At 34.2% G+C, this 20,740-nt stretch overlaps 1 protein-coding gene across 4 annotated transcripts in view; it reads left to right on the top strand.

Moving 5' to 3' along the window:
- The window catches only part of LOC132560800 (protein c-ets-1-B-like), an 80,642-nt gene that overhangs the window by 48,696 nt on the left and 11,206 nt on the right, over window positions 1–20,740 (top strand). Inside the window, exon 1 of one of the 4 annotated variants that reach the window (XM_060225480.1) lies at window positions 4,559–4,776. The exons of the other annotated variants lie outside the window; for them this stretch is intronic. Within the exon in view, the coding sequence (XP_060081463.1) occupies window positions 4,665–4,776 (112 nt within the window). The 5' untranslated portion in view covers window positions 4,559–4,664. Of the gene's footprint in view, window positions 1–4,558; window positions 4,777–20,740 lie in introns of those variants that run through there. 4 annotated transcript variants of the gene reach the window in all.

Raw genomic sequence — 20,740 nt, 5'->3', positions numbered from 1 at the left:
CGATTGGCTTATTGCATGACCTGAGGGGGCCAGCATATTACCTCTGTCATAAAATCAGATGACGGGCTTATTACAGGACCTCAGGGGGCCAGCACATTACCTCTGTCATTAAGTCAGATGACGGGCTTATTGCATGACCTGAGGGGGCCAGCACATTACCTCTGTCATTAAGTCAGATGACGGGCTTATTGCATGACCTGAGGGGGCCAGCAAATTACTTGTGTCTCAAAGTCATGCAATGAGCTTATGAATACAGGATATGAATATTTGTTTGTTATGCTTCCTGAACAGTATGAGATAGGATTGGGCCTATTGCTGTAAATGTACACCTTTTTGTGGATTCAGTCTTGGTGGTTTTCCAATCAATTCAACAAAATAAATCACACATGAAAATAAATGATTTCACATTGCTAGGCATGAGTTCGTTGCTGTAAAACTGGGGTATATTTATTTCTTGTTCATCATGTTCCAGACATATCTGAAATGTCACTTTAGCACCAGGGTTTTACAAGACCTATTTTTGTGATTTTCATAGATTTTCACACATTGTGAAAAGCTTTAAGTTCAAGCCTGAGACAAGACACTCTGATTTTCACCTGTGTTTAGGGATGGTCAGTCACATTTGGTTAAACCATTTATGTTTTGGTTACATGTGAAGAAATTCTAACAGTTTGTATACATGATAATACAGATAACATGTTATAGTTGGATTGCAAATTGACAAATGAATGTTAGTCTCAATACATAAAAGAGGGGATTACAGATTGTAAGAAATTCCCCACCAGTATTTAAAGCTGTAAGTTTGTAATCAATTCTTCATCAGAACTGTCAGAAAGGACTAAAGGTTTGTAATTGGTCCTTCACCTATACTGTTGGGCAAGACTTCAAAGTTTTGTTTTTTGTCTTTCACCAGTACTTCCAAAAGGGACTTAAGTTTTGTAATTAGTCTTTCACAGTGCTGTGACGAGGAACTAAATGATTATAAAAAGTGTTTTAACTAAGGGGACTGTAGGTTTTTAATTAGTCCCCTAAAAGTACCACCATACAGGACTATAGGTGTGTAATTAGTCCCCTACCTGCACTGCCAGAGGGGCCATAGATTTGTAATTAGTCCCCTAAAAGTACCACCATACAGGACTATAGGTGTGTAATTAGTCCCCTACCTGCACTGCCAGAGGGGCCATAGATTTGTAATTAGTCCCCTACCTGCACTGCCAGAGGGGCCATAGATTTGTAATTAGTCCCCTAAAAGTACCACCATACAGGACTATAGGTGTGTAATTAGTCCCCTACCTGCACTGCCAGAGGGGCCATAGATTTGTAATTAGTCCCCTAAAAGTACCACCATACAGGACTATAGGTGTGTAATTAGTCCCCCAACAGTACCACCATACAGGACTATAGGTTTGTAATTAGTCCCCCAACAGTACCACCATACAGGACTAAAGGTGTAATTAGTCTTTCAACAGTACCACCATAAAGAACTATAGGTGTGTAATTATAAAACAGTACCACCATACAGGACTATAGGTGTGTAATTAGTCCCCCAACAGTACCACCATACAGGACTATAGGTGTGTAATTAGTCCCCCAACAGTACCACCATACAGGACTAAAGGTGTGTAATTAGTCCCCCAACAGTACCACCATACAGGACTATAGGTGTGTAATTAGTCCCCCAACAGTACCACCATACAGGACTATAGGTTTGTAATTAGTCCCCCAACAGTACCACCATACAGGACTAAAGGTGCGTAATTAGTCCCCGAACAGTACCACCATAAAGAACTATAGGTGTGTAATTAGTCCCCCAACAGTACCACCATACAGGACTATAGGTGTGTAATTAGTCCCCCAACAGTACCACCATACAGGACTATAGGTTTGTAATTAGTCCCCCAACAGCATGACCATACAGGACTATAGGTGTGTAATTAGTCCCCCAACAGCACGACCATACAGGACTATAGGTATGTAATTAGTCCCCCAACAGCACGACCATACAGGACTATAGGTTTGTAATTAGTCCCCCAACAGCACGACCATACAGGACTATAGGTGTGTAATTAGTCCCCCAACAGTACCACCATAAAGAACTATAGGTGTGTAATTAGTCCCCCAACAGCACGACCATACAGTAATATAGGTGTGTAATTAGTCCCCCAACAGTACCACCATACAGGACTATATGTATGTAATTAGTCCCCCAACAGCACGACCATACAGGACTATAGGTGTGTAATTAGTCCCCCAACAGCACGACCATACAGGACTATAGGTGTGTAATTAGTCCCCCAACAGCACGACCATACAGGACTATAGGTTTGTAATTAGTCCCCCAACAGCACGACCATACAGGACTATAGGTTTGTAATTAGTCCCCCAACAGCACGACCATACAGGACTATAGGTGTGTTATTAGTCCCCCAACAGCACGACCATACAGGACTATAGGTGTGTTATTAGTCCCCCAACAGCACGACCATACAGGACTATAGGTGTGTAATTAGTCCCCCAACAGTACCACCATAAAGAACTATAGGTGTGTAATTAGTCCCCCAACAGTACCACCATACAGGACTATAAGTGTGTAATTAGTCCCCCATAAGTACTGCCAGGAGGGAATATAACTTTATAATTAGTACTCCACTTGTATTTCCTGTCTTTATACTTTCATCAAAGTTATCTGTGGCCTACATATTAACAGGCTTGCAACCAGGACAATACAGAGTAACCTGACACTAAGAGATGAAAAATATTATTAAACCACTTGCCAGGTTTTAAACTAAAGACTACAAACTGATGTGTTATGATAATTTACACTAATGTCAGATTACTATAAAGGAAATCTATTATATTCTTTTTAAATTGGGCAAATTACACTTAATTAGGGAAGGATGTTAGTAGTTAGTGTAGTTAGTGCCCTTTCTGACTGACCAAGGCTGACCAGTCTGGCAATTAAAGCTTGTTGTCTGCTACTGACTGTGGTACTATCAGGGGTAAACTCAGCTGTTAAAAGTTGTAGGTATACAATCCTTATGTGATCTTAAAGTTCATTCACAAGGCAACCAGGGAGGATTGGAAACTGGCTAAGGAACAAAGTGTAAATTAGTTTTAAACTTTAGATCCATTCCAATTAATTTGAATCATTTTAATTTGAAAATGAATATTTGATATACATATCACTATGTAGTGTTTTTCTAACAATTAATTGACACAATTTCTTAATATTTATCTGCTTTCATCTGCAAATTCATAATTCATTCTCCCATCTGGAGCCTCGTTTGCCATTTTATCAACTAGGTCAACCACGCTACTTATCTCACAGAGGCCTCAGCTGATAAACTGTTCATTCATAAACCTGCAGGGATTACAGAGGGGTGGAGCTATGTAAATGAGCTTTGCTTCTATTGGACTAAAGGTGAAGTAGTGATTTATGGGTAACAGGCAGCAGAAGTGGTTCATTCATAAGTGTGGCTGGGCTGTACTATAATTTCCCAGGACAGTGTGTGCTGGTGTACTCATTCATACAATCTTTGGCGTCATTCATAAAGCTGGAGTGTTAGCGCGGGGAAAGGGGCTTTTTCTGTGTATGGTTTACATAGAGGATTACTGTGTACACAAAGCCTCTACAAATGGGACTGGTCACTTTGAGAAAACATTGGGATATTAGCTATTGACTGTTGACCAGTGGAGGTGTTAGCTGGTCTGCTTGATCATAGAAAAGACTATTATCTACCATAACACCTTGGGCAGTTTTGTTTTTGTTATAAAAACGTGGGGCACTGCAGCCAAAGTCATACTGTATACGGAGGTGTAAAAAGGACTAGGGTTGAGTACAGAATATCACCACCATTTAAAGAGCAGAAAGGTGAAGGACTTACTTAGGGATCATTACAGCCCCCTAGGGATTCAACATAACCCTTAACTGTGCAGAGACAATCACAGGTATAGAAAGGGCTCCTGACTTTTACCTGTGACATTTCTACAGGTATGCAATTGCAATCAAGGACGCTGTGACATTCATCGCCTACTTTGGACAATTAGACCACTTATCTTCATGCAGTGGTCAGTGTGGGTTATTTCTGGTTAGTCCTCCAACCCTACTGGACACAGCCTTCTGATAAGACATCAGAGAATTGCCTGGTGTATGATAGTATTGCAATTTTATTATCATAATGCTCAGTGATTAACTACCATTAATTAATGTGAGTGTCGGCATTGTTTAAGCTAATTGCATAGAAAATATGAATGTGCTGCTTTGCTAACTGGTGCAGAATTAGCTGGCAGACTAATACTGAATCAGTTCTGCTGGTTTGTCAGCTGACGACCAGATACAACTTCAGCAAGCAGGGATTTCAAACGGTATTTGACAGAGACTTAAACACTTGAATGTCAGCCGTACCAAATTACTACTACTGTAGCGGCAGCAAGGGAAGATAATTAGTTACAGAAAAAAAATGGATGGCGCTACAAATGCAGAAATACAGTGATCTACACCATTTACCTTAAGGTCAGGTAAAGTGAATGTAGTGCAGAGCTAAACACTGTTTGTTGCCACTGTGGTCAAGTTTCATTGGTCAAGTGTTCAAACTTTACCTATGTAAACAAAAAAAAGCCATTATATCAAAACTTTGTGGAGAACACTTCCAACACATTAAATAATGATTACTCCCACTGTTGAACGTCATGGACATGGAAAGAGAAGAGCTCCAGTATTTCTTCTGCCCTCTTGGCACACTCACGGAAGACAGATTTCTTCCAACAAGACTGAAGGTAGGTATAACACTACAGAAAGCTGAAATCTTAAGTGAAAGTCTGTTTTCATATTTCATCAAGGTTACAAAAAAAAAAAAAAAAAAATAGTCTGGCTGTAATTTCTTATGATAAATGGTTTTACATCAACTTGAAGAGTTAGTTGTAGGATAGTGAAACGCTCATGTCAAGATTTTAATTACCTGTCCTGAAGCTACGGCAGTCAGGCTAACAAATGATCCAGGTGAAGTGAATCATATTTATGACAGTAGAGTTGATGTTTACTAAAGATGAAAATGGTATAGACAGGGTAACATTAATCTCACTTTCCCTGTTAATGATGGAAAGGAATCATTTTACCTATGAAATTTTGTAATTGTAGCAATTCTTTCTTTTCAAATCTGTACAACTATCAGAAACAGACTTTTGGGACTGAGATTTTTCAGAACTGGAGTCGTTCTATTCCTGCGGGATCGACTCAGATTTTGAATGTCCACTATATCTCTTTATGATAGAACATATCAAAATTTCTGAATGGTTATCTGAACTGACCAAGTAAAAACCTGGTTTCTGATGAAAGTGTGTTGGTATTGATCATGTATGGTAACATCATGTATTCCAAGACATTTGTACAAAGGATGTTCACATTTCGTGAAAGTTTCCTGAATAATATTATTACTGTGTTTTAGTTATTTATTCTAAATTTTGATTTAGAGGGAAAGAATGCATACTTCCTTAGTCTTACAAGACGTCTATTCTAAATTTTGATTTAGAGGGAAGGTATGAATGCTACCTTAGTCTTATAAGACTTCTATTCTAAATTTTGATTTAGAGGGAAGGTATGAATGCTACCTTTACAAGACAAGGTATGTATATTGCCTTAGTCTTCTATTCCAACGTTTGATTTTGGAATCTCTATTTGATTCATTGCTTTCCTTAAACATCATGTAGTGAAAATTAGAAGATTTGATGCAAGGCAATAACTGAATACTTCACTAGTTTAAATGAAGTCCAGTGAGATTTTTATTTCCAAATAACAAAGATGTTGTTCACATGAAACTGAAATTTCCTGGAAATTCTCTTGAAAATGACTGAAGCTGGTATAATTTATTGAAAATTTACATGTATACATTTACCACATGCCTTTTGTAAAGACAAAATTTAAAACCGATGTTAATTCATAAACAAAAAAACTTGTGTTTAGTTATGTATATTTGTATAATGTTGCTGTCTACATGCGTAATTCTGTAAATACCAAGTCTTTTTTACACCATTTTGTCAGATTCTAGACCGACTCCCACTTATTGCCCCAGTTGTTGGGCTGAATATGATCATTATCAGACACAAAGCTCAGGAATAAACAAAAGAAATATTCTCTACCAGACAAACCACTCTGCTTTGTTGGGTTACCTCTCTCCATATCTTTGTAAATCAGTCCCGGTATTTTGATATTGTATACTCTCAGATCTACAGTTTTCATCGCTGTCAGAGTTTTTGCTAGCCTGTCTGTTCACATGTAAGCTTCTCTTTTAAAGAGTAATGTTTGAAACGTTTTTCAATTGTTAAGGCCTGATCTATACTTAGAACAAGGAACAATTCAAGTGTAATATGATAAATTCTATTGTGATGTCTTCATTCATATTGGTCATGAAATAGTACTACTACAATAATTCATTTGTAAATTATGTGTCAACATAAATATTCAGTCTATGTAATTTGTCTCGTTCTTCATTGTCTCATTTTCCTACACAGAGTTTGGGGTTACCGTGACTTTTTGGCTGTTCATGGTAAATGTTATAAATAAAATCACGTGGAATGACTGCAACTATTAATTATAGATGTTAGTTTGAATATAACAATATCTTGCTGTATCACGTATTCTATTGATTTTCTCTCTTGTTACTAATAGAGAATTGAATTACCACCATTCATCTAATGTGGTAGACCAGTTCATGAATTGGATTGTAATTTTACTCTAATTTTCAGGATAGGGAAAAATCTTTTTCATGAATGAAAAATAATTTATAATAACAGTTGTTTTTGCATTTGTATATAGGGTTTTACATTACTGTAGAGCGAAACACCCATAACATATTAATTTCATATGTACAGGTGACTACAAGTTGATATGAAATTCGAAAACAAAATTAAATCTGCATTATAAACTATATTTTTTATCATGAATGAATAAGTATGACACAAACGCATGATAGAAAAAAAAAAGGGGAGATATAATTTAAAGTCTCGTATTTTACCTAAAACGTGAGAATAATTAGTCAAATATCATCTGATTTTGTAATTCTGTGAATATCTGAATTAAAAAAATATTTGTGTAAGGATTTCAGTGTTTTTTGAAGATCACTTCACAAAGTTAAAATATGGTATTATTATATTTGATTAAAGCCCACGGTCTCAATTTCGTTGGTATCAAATGTCAACTTTCTATGAAACAATTAATTTAACATTCAATTTAAGTAATGTGAACTACACCCCTCATAAGAGGCAAAAGTAAAATAGAGTCCATGTCACATTTATTTATTATAATGACCCTAGAAATAACATACCATTAAAATGATTGGCTTGTTAAATTGTTTTCTGATGACATAACCAGATGTTTTTGTTGTTGATGTACTAGACTAGAGAACAGACCTTGTAAATACTGTAAAGTGTCATAGAAGTTTTCACATAAATTTCACATCTTTTCTCCCATTTATGTCAAAACTTTTTTTGGCATGTAACAGGTAATGGGACTTTAATTTATGGTTTTCAGTTTTGACAGGAAAGGTCAATTCTACACTGACCACTGTCTAGTTTAATAAACCTTTATAAAGATGATGACATAACTGACCCTTAAGTCACTAAAGATTGAAAATTTTGAAGATTCTCTTGTTAAATGACACTTGAGTGCCTCAAGGTCAGGACTGAAATGTACAACTATAATGGACGAATGGATTTAAGTGGTCCCTACAGGTAACACAAGCCCCTAAAGTCAAATTTGGAATAACAAGATTATCAGGTAGGCTTTAGACAGGTAATGATAGTTCACAGGTAAGATACAGGTAAGATTATAGGTGTTATATAGGTAAAACAAGATCTTAATGAGATAGGGATTCATGAGATCTCAAATGTTTCTTTTGATCAGATAAAGCATAATTATTGAATCTTGATATTAACCAAATTGTACATTTAATTGATGATAGGCCGAGGTTTTTAGTACACATAAGTCAGTCTTATATAGTTACAATGTCAGTAAACATTGTAATAATTACTAAATGATGTTGTATAAAAGACTTTTTTATCAGGAAAACTTGCACAGTTTGGGTATGATATTGGTTAGAAAAAAAATGATTTGTGTATGCAAGGCAGAATATTGGAAAAGGATTTGAGAATAAACAGATGAATAAAACTTGTCCAGGATTGGAATAAGATAGTCACCTTTTTTTAAAAATAGGAAGTTTATCAGTAGCTTTGTAAGTTTTTTGCAGCAGATTGATATCGCAATAAACAGTAATTAAGGATATACATTCAGTTCTAAAAAAAATAATGTAAAGGGAGGTAACTGGTGGTTAACAGATAAATTGTTTTTTCACAATGCAATATTGACATAGAGAGCAAGTTAAAGGTGAATATGATTCTCAGATTTTGGTGGAAGGTACATATCCATAATTATATTTAAAGAATATTTAGATATTTTGGGAAGGGAGATAACTGACAGGAACTCTCACATTTCATCATGGGTTAGGTTATGTGATTTGTCTTGGCTGTTGCAAGTACATTCTCATTATAATGTATCCTCCATCAGCGGAGAGAGGAAGTGGACACTTGATGTAAGGTCAATTTTAATTGGACGTTTTTCTATATTTATAAACCGCCAGTACACTTAACTAGTTAGTACTGCGCTCATTAGTTCTGATTTCTCAAAGAAAAATATGCGGCACACATACACAGTGATGTTTTGTTTGAGTTAATAACACAAATTGGGTGTGAGCATTCGGACTGTCTGACGTAAGTACATACGTTTGAACCTTTAAGATCTGTAGATAGATACAGTGCTTTCATTGACAGTCTCATATGTCACGTTTTTCTCAAGCTGAAGAAAAAAAATTCTTTAGATGCACGTACACAGCTGATGTTATGCTTCACAAACATTCCCATAACACAGATCATATCCACAAACATTCTCATGACACAGATCACATCCCCAGCAACTACTCCTTAGTTTTGAAGATATGTGACCATATTATATATTGATACTAGTCACCACAACTTGATGGTGACAAAATCTACAAATAGGAATTTGAGAACTTTTTTTTGAAATATAATAAATAGGTTTAACTTGAAAAATTACTTCTTTCACTGACACCTGATCCTGGTGTCATGAATTTATCACCATCTTGTCGGCTTTACAAAGGTGTGAGTTTGTACTTATTGCATAATATGAGGACGTGTAAACAGAGACAGAATATGTATATTTGCAAACTGGTTTATCCACAGAGCCTTCAGTGCAGCCATAACAATATAACGTATATTAGTATTTAAACTTGGTATTGGATACAGAATGTAGCAGGGAAGCTACGTGCCACGGAGTTATCTACACACTATAGGGTTGATTCTCTAGCATTTTGCTGATAGTGATCAGTTTAATATGTATTAACTATATATCCTGCCTCTAAAAACAGCCCATCTTCTGTCTGGTCCATGGGCTCTCCCATGAATCTCTATCTAGGTTAGATTTTAAAGTGCATATAAAAATTTGCAGATCCCCTTTTTGTTAAATCTGTTGATGATCTTCTGATTCCATTCAGGGTCCGTTTTGAATTTGAATTAAGAAGTAAATTTTGTTTATACTTTTGTGAAAGAAAAAAAAAAATTCCAAATGCACAACTTCATCAAGAGACTTTTGGTGGAAATTTGCATGTAATGTTTCCTTTTTATAAGTCTGGAGAAAAAAAATGACATCTTGAAGTCTTGATTATCATGTCGATTTTCAATTTTTTTTGATATTTTTAATTGGCATTCATTTGTCGGTGAAAGCCAACTAAAAATCGGTCACAACAACAGCTCCATTTGTCTGATATCATTTCAAAGAAGAATTAGTCATTGAAACGTGTTCAGCTGTTATATTATACATTAGTTGAGCTACTCTATTTCAGCAAGTTATAAAAATATCACTACATAGGTCATTAGATGGTCAACTCTGCGGCAGTCCTCACTTGGTACGCAAGACATTCGTCATATATAGGGCTATATATAGTGGTGTAAATTGTATGCTAAGCAGTGGCTCTAATTCAGTCAGTTCCAAAGAAAAGGAAATCTAGATGACAAAAGTAAACTGAATCTTAACAGAACACAGGTATACAGATAAAGATGTATTGAGGAATATACTTGTATATATGTGTTGGTTTTATTCGTATATTTTGATATTCTATATATCATCCCAATTATGATAAAACTAAAACTTTCCAATGGGAACAGTCCAATTAACTCGTCCTTATGTCTGTTAATAACATTTCAAAATGTATTTTTCTCATCTTTGAAGATGAAGGTCATAAATTTTGTTAGGACATAAAAATCACAAGTTATCTCCCTTTGAGAAGCTCTCTAGAGATAACATGATTTATCAACACTTTAAGTTGCCTCTGTTTATGTTTCCACTTTAACACCAGAACTAAATTGTATCAGGACATATCATAGACCTTACAACTGAATACATAAATTGTTGTAATTTTGTTCACTACAAAACGGTGTTGACGGTTTGGTATAGGGGTAGTTACCGTTGCACATTGCTTTTTACTAGGTGGATCTTGTTGAGCAAGATGACACATGCTGCAAGAAAAATAAGGCACAATGGAAAGATTGTTGTTTTGTAAAAAAAAAATAAACCATGATATATTTCTCAAAAGTGGATATTCGTTTCATGTGACAATGTGATTCAAATTAGATTTGAATAAAATTCTCGTGAGAAAAAAAAAAGCTTAATTCGGTAACAATATGAAACATATCAGGATTACAGTTGACAGAAGGTATATTGTGTGTTTGCTTTTATATGGCTTACTACTGTTTAAATGGCAGACCTTATCTCAAGCCCGACACCGATCGAAGGACGATAAACACATTTTAAGAGACAAAATTTTGATATTTTAAAACGATCTACCTGAACTTTTGTCATGGTAATGGTGACATAAGTAATGATATAAATAAGATGTTGGGAGCTCTAACTTGTGTTGTCAGGACGACAATAGTGGATGTTTTTATGGGAGTAATCATTTTCCTCTGGGAGAAATAATTTTTCAGATTTTAATAGTAGCTGTGTTTCGTCGCCATGTACCTAGGTGGTCTCGCATAGAATGTAAACCTTTTTTGCCACAAAATTTAATTTCTACTTTTATTGGTTTCAATTGCGGGGCGTGCAGGTAAACAGATTAATTTGTGCCTTATTCATCCTATTTAACTCACTGTGACGAAACTTGAGCCCTACAACGCGTCGGAAACTCTCTTTATTTACAATAAGTCACTGAAACAAATTATGTGCGTTACAGGAGTGCAAAATTTAATAGCCTTTTATGTTGTAGAAGAATATGTTGAAATAATATATCTAAAAGTTAAACATCAAGAAACATATTTATAAGAAAAAGTCATGAAGACATAAACTGCTCAAACACGTTGTTTTCAAATAGCAATGGCCGTTATGTATGATATTTTTAGGATGTAAATGTTTAAAATTGTAAATTGAATAATTTATCACATGAAATTTGTACACAAGTTGGTTGTTATTGCGGACATTATGGCTAATGTAACTGAACAATGGGTTGCTTAGAAAAAAGTCCAAATTGTCAATCTGATTTATGAAATTATGTCGACAATTACAGAATGCATTAACTTGGATAGATACGTTCTTCAGTGGAGGATAGATCAGGGACACATCAAAGAGATAGCTGTGACATTTTATTTTGATTTATTCCATTATATCGTTCTAAATCTGTTGCCATTTTACTTAAGATTCACTTAATAGTTGTCCAGAGTAATAACGGACACAGCGAAAATGGACAAAAGTACTTTATAGGGGTAAAGTCTAAATGCACTCTAGTAGCTGTAGATATAGAAAAAACATACTTAACAGTATTTCAGATAAAATTGATGTACTTAAAAACAGACACAAAAATATTGAGAAAGTAATGTGGTCAAACTCATAACAAGAACATATCAGAGTATACTTGCAAATTATGGGAAAATGATTGACAAGAAAAAAAAGAAATAAAAGTTTAATTATCAATTAATAACAATAGTTTAGCTTTATTGGACAATTAATTTGAATTAGGTAGATAGTTATCATAGTTAAATTGATTATCACAAATATATAACTAAACTTAACAATATGTCTTGGCACTACATATCATAAATATAGAAATTTGTTTTCCCTAGTTTCATTTTTGGTATAATTTATATTGACACAATCTTTACATCTGTTTCCAGTCAATGTATGTGATAAGACAGCTGTTAATAATTTTGTAATGTAACAATAAAAGTCTAAACCATTTAGATAATATTAATAAAGATGATTTATATGATTAATTAATTCATAAATAGAATCTACAAATTACTGGTACTTATTTATTTTGGCAACTTGATGCTTAATTGATTTTATTATTGTAATAATGGTATTCCAAAGTATAATTAATAACTTTATCCATAATTTATTAGGAATAATTTTGTCTAGTTTGCCTTATCGGTTTTATTATTAGTGATAAGTGTGTTTTAATACCCAGGAGCACTAATTGTGTCTAATCGTAGTTACCATGGCGATGTGAAGTACTAACCTGCTGCTGAAGAAATTAATATAGTTATCTGTATCGTGTTTCATTTATCTTATCTGTCAGAGCTTGACTTCTCTTCATATCTGCATTAAATCAAGTCATAATTGACAATTAGAAATAATTTTCTTCCTAAACATGTGCCCTCTGTTCTGACATTGTGGTCACTCAACCGTGAGGTTAAAGGTCATTATGGAATCAGTCAAGCAGAACTACTCAAGACTGACAGTAATAACAGGCCAATTGTCACTGACTTGTGACCTATAATGAGAGAATCTCACCTCAGCTAAGTAGGTCAAATTAGCCTAATTGACCCAATTTACTCAGGGGTGGTAGATGTTTTCATTTGCCTATCCTCGCCTCAATTAGACCTAGGGCAGTGAGTAGTGTGTTTGTACAGTGGTCAAGAATTTCTCAAGTCTGAGTATTAGTGTTTTTTGAAACCCATTTATGAGAACTTTTAGGGGTCATTGCTCTCATACTGTCCAAGGACTTGTACTTATTAGAAGTGTTGACCTCTCTGAAGTTCTGAGAAAAAATATATAGCTATACACACTGTGTGGAGATACTTTGAAACCAAACTGAGAGAAAACACTTGGCTGTTAAATAGCATTAGCAGTGCCAACACTTATCCCTTTTGAAGATTTATGTGAAAATACATGATACAGATTAATTTGAAAGGAACCATTTGGAATTTGTACCTGTAGATTAAATGGTGTTACTCTGATTGTAACTAGATGTTATTTCATACACTTTGTGAAAGTTAAGTTATTCTGTGATCTTCATCAGGAGACCTTTTTCTTCCATGATTAAGGAAAAGTGTGTTTGATTCTGTTAACATTTTAGAGAAATTTATTTTTTTATTTAAAAGTGCTTTTCAATTTTCAACAAAATGGGGAAAAGGAAAAATTTGACTGTTACTTTAGTAGATTTGACAATAGATGAAAAGAACAATGTTGAAGAAGATGAAGAGGGTTATATTTATGTGATGCCATTTGAAAGAGGTAAGACTAATTTTATTTAACAGTAATTTGTATCAAAGTCTTAAAAATGCCATTTAGAATGTATAATTTGAATATCTTTAAGGTACCTGTATATACATTTACATTAGGTATTTACATATGGGAAAAATTAGAAAATTGTTTAATTACAAAGAATATTTAATGTTTTGTTTTAAATATATGGTAGCTCATTCAGTAAGAGCTGGCCTGTGAAACCTCCTATCCCAGTAGTGTAGTTTAATGCTTTCCACCCATGGAGGTGTGTGTTTCTCAGAAAGTTGAGAAACAGATCAGTCTATGCTAATGTGGTTTGTGTGTTTGGGTAAGACGCTTTACTCTTGTTGATTTGGTTAGCATGCAATGGGCCTCCTGAATACTGTTCAGTGAGGTTGCCATCAACTAATGCAAGAAGACCCTGACTATGAACTGGATGAAAAACAAACCGATTTGTAAATAAGTGAAACTGATCTTATATTATACTATTGTAACTAACAGCACATGTAGAACATCACAACATGATGGCAGTTTTCTCCAGATTCGTTGGAGATCTTTGAACTTTTCATTTTTGATTGGTCCCGACTTTGATTATAAACTATCAAGCTGGACAGTAAATGAGCCATCAGATGGTCACGTCAGACCGTAAAATCTACAAAGTTGTGAATTAATAGGTGGACCAGTCGAGAATGAAATCACCTGCTCATCTCTGACCATCACTGGTCATTTAATGGTCAGTTTGAGTTTAGAGATGATGCCAATTAGGCAGATAGATGTGGTCAAGGTTTTGACAAGGCGGCCAAAATTATGAGGGGGAGAGTTACCCTAACCCCTCCTTTCAATCACCTCCACAGTCAACATCAAACAGGACCCCGTCCTTCTACCGCCCACACAGTCAAGATCAAACAAAAGCTTTAATTGTTCACAATTGACCTCTATTCGACCTTATTCTGGTTTTATAGCCCTGTTGACCACCATTTAAAATTAAAGTGTTATGTAAATTTGTTGGGTTGGGTGTAGATAATGATATAGTTTTGTAAATCACTTGTCACGTGGAATAGTAAGATATGTAAGGATATCTTTAGTGCTATTCATGGGCTTTTACGTCAAATGCATCATTAATTTGTTTGAATTGAAATGTAAGGGAAGTAGAATGTAATCTTCATCATTGTTAGCAAAATGCTTGTCTGGATTGAGGTAGAAATCAGAGAGGTTTAAAAACAGGCTTTGTGTCAGAAGACTGTATGTGTAAGTATGAAATTTTCTGAAGGCGTAACAAAATTTTTCAGAATTGTGTTAAAAAGATGAATGTGTGAGAGGTATGTTTATGCATTTTATTTCACTCTCTACCTGAATGGTGCACCAACCCTGACGTGAAGTAGACTTGGTTGGATGATTCAGGCATGGTATATGAAGAATTTAGTGAAATATGGTTATTCTTAAACAGATTAATATTAATTCTTTTGTTTTTAAAGAATAAAAACTATGGATATTAACTTTTTGTTCGACCTTAGAAACAATTCACCTAACAAAGTAATATTTTATGAACATATTTTATTGCTGAAATGCAGAAATTTGATTGCACTGTTATGAAAATTTTATCATAGGTATTGTAGGTCAGAACAAATTTACTGACCTAATTTAAACAGTTTTGTTTGGGAAACATTATAACATGTGCCAAATCTCCCAGCAGAGGAGAACAGTGTTGGTTAAACCCTGCTCACTACAGAAGAACTGTGGCATTGTGGGATTTTGTTATGACATAATCGCTCTGTAATTGGGCAGCTAGCCATAATTGCTGCTTTAGATTCAAAATATCAACTCATTTTTGAAGATGATCTGAGAGCCACTGTGGGCTAAGTATATATCATTAGCTGGCTGTGAGGGGAACGTAGAGTTCATTGTTAAAAGAGAAACAAGGGTTTGGCTCCAGCCTTGTACAGACCTCGGCCTGAAGTTGTGTTCATGTATATATTTAAGTAATGGTCTACATTATATATACTTAATCAGGGAATATTTAGTTTACATTAGAACTATGGTGGTGAAATCCTACATTACCCGTCAGAGTGAGAGAACACCTTTTCTAATTTACAGCCATTTATATCTGATACTTTGGTCGTTTGGAATTAGTATTTGAAAATAGGATTAATTCCAAATTTCTGTTGAAGATTTACTTTTCAAATGTAGTGCAGGTGTGTTAAGTGAAATTTGTTACTTTAAGGTCCTGTGCCTGTATACATATTTAGTATGAAAATACTGATTTTAGAAAAGGGTTGCTTTTCTGCTAGACAATTTCTCACTACATATGTACAATTCATATAGTGCAATATCTGTTTGAAAAAAGTTCATTCAATAGAATCCTTGATATTTAAGTGAATTGTAAGATTTGTGGATATGTTGTACCAATTAAGGAAAGGTAATTGTGATATATTACTATCAAAAGTGTAGGATATTTACCCAGTCTTTAACAAATCACACTCCCCCATTCTGCCATCCCACTCCCCCCTCCCCACCCCCTATAGGCAGAACCAGTGATGAAGATAAGGGAGGTTTATATCTCTTTAATTACTGGCAGAAACACATGTTATGATACACCAGTAGAACTTGGCACAGAAATCTCTAGCCAGGTCTATAGTGTAACTACAGACAGGCTGGCGCAGGGCCAGGACTCATTCACAAAATTCTCAAAGGTCAAGGGTCATGCTTATCTCCAGGGAGAGTTGAGGGGTCATTTGTGAATGGAGCTGACTTACCTTCTAAAGACATTCATGGAGTGAAATCTCCATATATAGGAGATGTGTGTTTTTTAATTTGTCAGATGTAGAATTTTTGATACAGGAGTAATATAATATCTAGATTTCATTCATAAAAAAATCTTTTCAATTTAGGTGGAAATTTCATACTAAACTGTGGTTTTAAAGTCATTGAAAACTCCAATTGAGCTGCCGCAGGGAAACTTGTATGGGTAACAGTGGTTTCCATTCAGTGATATTCTTTCATGCTGTCTTTATTTGCATTGGCCTGTGAGGCTCTCGGTTGGCAGGCATCATTAGAAGAGGTGTCGAGCTAGAAGCTAGTTAGATACTAGTCATTTACGCCCAATATAGACGATTATCCCCTCTCGGCACAATATTAAGGCACCTGGCGTTTTACCGAGAGACATGCTCCAACGATCCTTCTGTGTCACTCATCGGTGTGCCAGGTGAAGCGTTGTCACCAAATCTGGAGTTGTTTTAGTATTTAAGGGGAAGCTAACTAGGATTTGCGGTCTTCCATCCATACAGGGTAGAAAAAACAGCAGACTGTACAGTTTTATTTTTGGCAGGGAATGAAAGTATCCGATAATCAGATCATGTTTAGGACTTGACATATCAGCCAGGCGTGTCGTCTACCATTGTCCCTTAATTTCAGACGTTTTTGTATCAAGATGTCAAACCAAATAGCAGCCATTGGCTTGTGTGTCATGTGATCATGCAAGGGAATTTTATTTCATTTTGCTAAAAGTTTTAAAGATAGAAATTTTTGATAAAAAATTGTATGGCACTGATGTAAACAGTTTTGAGTAAGCAGATAAGAAAATGGATGTTTATTTATTTATTGTAGAAATGAAAAATTTTAAATAATGTAGAAGTGAAAAATTTTAAATAATGTATTTGAATCAGTTATTTTGGTGGTGGCTTGTTATTTGAATCTATAATAAAAATTTATAGCTGAGATACTGAAATGAGAACCTTATACCATTCAGATCCTAGATGTTAGATGTTTTGCTTAGTTAAAATGTCCTTTTGGCAAAATTACTTCAATCTTAATGTAAGTTACTATGTTTAACAGTCACAATAAACGTAAGTAGTTAGTAAAAAGGAATAAAAACTGAGAAAAATAATTAAATGTATGTAAGAACAAATTAATTTTATCTTGACAACTACAGGGAAATAGATAAATGGTTGATCCAACAATGCTTGTTATAGAAACATTCATTTTGCTTATTCCAATGTTTGTAACCTATCATCTCAATTTATAAAATATTATATCTACTGATGGAATTTTATTTATTTCTTTAAGCTTTGAAAAGTTTGTCAGATGTTGAAATATATCCGAATTTTTATCATTATAAAAAATATTAAAATAAACTCTCATATAACAAAATGCTCAGGATGCTTGATAGACAGAATATGGTATTGAATATTCAACTTTTTAGATGAGGATAATTTAAGATATGATTACAATATTACAGCAAAAAATGGCACAATGGTAATGACAAGCAATAATTCCAACCTATACATTTTCTAATATGAAACATAAATAGCAGCTTAAAGACATCAAAAACAAATTAATTTCAGCGTTTCTTCTAATTTACATTTAAATTGAAAAAATTTAATTATTTTAAGACATTTTAGTGTTAACTGATTAATATTTATTTATATGGACTAGGACTATTGTCTTCACAAAAATTTAAATGATTCAGTGCATGTTTAAATACTATACAAAAATTAAAATTTTATTCATTTCCTGAAAGAAGGGTTTCAACTCTGTATAAATATATGTAGATGTGTGTATATGTGTATGAGATATGCCTAGAAATCCGACACATGTTACTGCTTACATTTACCACTTATTAAGCGAGAACTAAATGGCAATGACATTTTCATCCATTATAATATACCTCAGACTGTAGGATAACATAACACCATACAGCTACACATTCACAATTATTCTAGCGTATTTCAACATAATTGTTTTGTTATTTGAAAGGGGACAACCTTTTCTAGGTTTAGAAGCTAAATCGTTGTTGTCTGAATAATTCATGCGGTAGAAATATATAATTTCTCTTATTAAAATGACTTACAATTTACACAAATATTTAATGAAAGTGACATGATATTTATTCTGACCTCACATTTATGTGAATGTTGATTTTCTTCCTGGTGGAGTCTACAATATTATATGATTAAAAGTTATATATGGAGAAGACGTTTGAAGTACCTTATCAGCTCATATGCTTTTCACAACAGTTACATGATGAAGATTTTATCCCAACTTATGAATTGATCAACTTTTTTTACCTGTTTCAGAAAGGTGTGTAATTACACTTCAAAGACACTGATCTTAATCACTTGAGAAATTTTAAGAATGTTCACAGATTGTATTGAAACGAAGTTCTTCATACTTTTTAAGAGCTGTAAATCTTGTTGCATAATCTAGAACCTCCCACCTGTAACAGTTTAATCACATTTACCTGTTGATATTGTCATACCTGTAATTCTTCGTAACTGTGTCATAAGAGACTGGTTGTTTGGAAACGAAAACGTCGTGTGGAAAAAATCAATAGTAAGTTGTTTACATAGGAATCTTACATGCATTACTATTGACAGAGGAATGTTGGCCACATTCTTGGGTGGTTGGAATTTGATTTTTCATAGTTAACATAAGTTACCTCCCATTTTATAGATAGTTATCTCTCTTTGAAAAATTGTCTCGAAAATATGAAAACTGCTCAAAGGTTTATGAAGAAAAAGCTTTCGATAAAATAATAATTTTAAAAAAATCTAATTTGAAAATGACAATTCTAAACTTTATTATCTTCAAAATTAGCTTTGAATCTCAAATCTGTTCATTTTCTGTCTTCTATAATAAAAAGAAATGGATAATTTGTCAATGAAACAACTTACCCTGTGAACTGAATGGACTTTCCTGTTCATTGATATGGACTTAGGTTAACTTAGATAACAGGGGTGTTAGCATAGAAGTCATTACCTTTAGTGATCTCCCTTGCTAAGTAGCTGGAATATGTAGGAAATTATGTAACTTGTTGCCACGGAGACATAGTGTAGAAAGGAAACATGTACAACATACTTATCTAGGTCTGAAGTGATTAGCCTTGGAGTAACGGAGCAGGGAGTTTACAATTCAGGGAATGATAGTGCGTGGTCACTATGATTCTGATTTCAAGAAATAACTTAATAAATCACAAATTTGTAATATGTGTGGCATTCAAGAAATAAACCATTCACAATTTGTTAGTAAAAAATTGACTAAGAATTCCATACTTAATAGAAAGTACAATTTCAATTAATAAGGATTTAAAGACATAAAGTTTAAAAGTGTTTGATGTGCTATATATTCTCAGTACTTGTTGATGTATTTCTCATTGTTTTTCATAAAACGAGTCATGATGGCTTCGGCAGAAGTTTGTAATTCTTAAATTTCTTTTGCTCTGTGGGTTGGTTGTGTCAGACCTTGATATCTCATACACACAGCTTAGTAAAGAGATGGAAATAAATTGTCTATGGTGCCAGTGGGATGTAGTTCCTCACCATGCTATCTTCTAATGTCCGTAAAAATCGTATTCATCTGTGTTCAAATGGCTGTACTTGAGACTTGGGAACCATTAGAGGTGATCAAGTGATGGTGGAGATCTGAAATAGGAGTTGCTTTTTAATGATAGAACAGGTTTACCTTATACTGAATAATGTTTTATTTATGTGAAAAAGAGTTGATCAACATACCTGAGGGTCTGAAGAAGGAAGTTGTCAGGTGTTATAACAAAATATCACTTGAAGATAAGGTCAGATTTTATCCTGATTTTAACATTGTTTAACCATTTATTTTGTCAATTACGGAATATTTCCTGCTCTCGTTGTATAATCAAAGTTGGTGTTTTGTCAGTAACATTGTCAGTTAGTTTTCCTAACCATCCCAAGTTTTCAAATATTGGTTTAAAAACTTTTGGTCTCTACTAGCCACCTGTTGGTACCTGTGAAATTGTGTTACCTTTGATTTCACACCTGACTGAACAGGTAATTATGGTCATCCGGTCATCAGGTGGAACACCAAAAGAAAAAGATTTAAAGTGTTTGTTTTCTCGAATATATACAAAAAATAGTATCGACGAAAAAAAGAAATAAAACACTGATGTGACAACATTCACAAAGAACTTTTTATCATCAGAGTATCTCTGGGCAAAGAAAGATGACTTCATTCATAAAAATATCCTTCTTTGTCATTCATCAGAGATATGGCTGTGACAAGCGAACATGATAATTTGTTCTGGTCGTTCTGTTCTTGATGTTAAGCTAAGCTACATCATTATTACGAACATTATCAGCCCTTTGTCAGCGTTTCCTGACCAAAACAAGTCGTCTGACCATAAAAGAATGAATCACAACATTTATTTATAGC

This window comes from Ylistrum balloti, unplaced genomic scaffold, assembly GCF_031769215.1.
Source record: "Ylistrum balloti isolate Yb309-2 unplaced genomic scaffold, AGI_CSIRO_Ybal_v1 Utg371114, whole genome shotgun sequence".
Classification (NCBI taxonomy): domain Eukaryota; kingdom Metazoa; phylum Mollusca; class Bivalvia; order Pectinida; family Pectinidae; genus Ylistrum; species Ylistrum balloti.
Note: the sequence above shows the minus strand (reverse complement) of the source record. Positions and strands in the feature narration are given on the sequence as shown.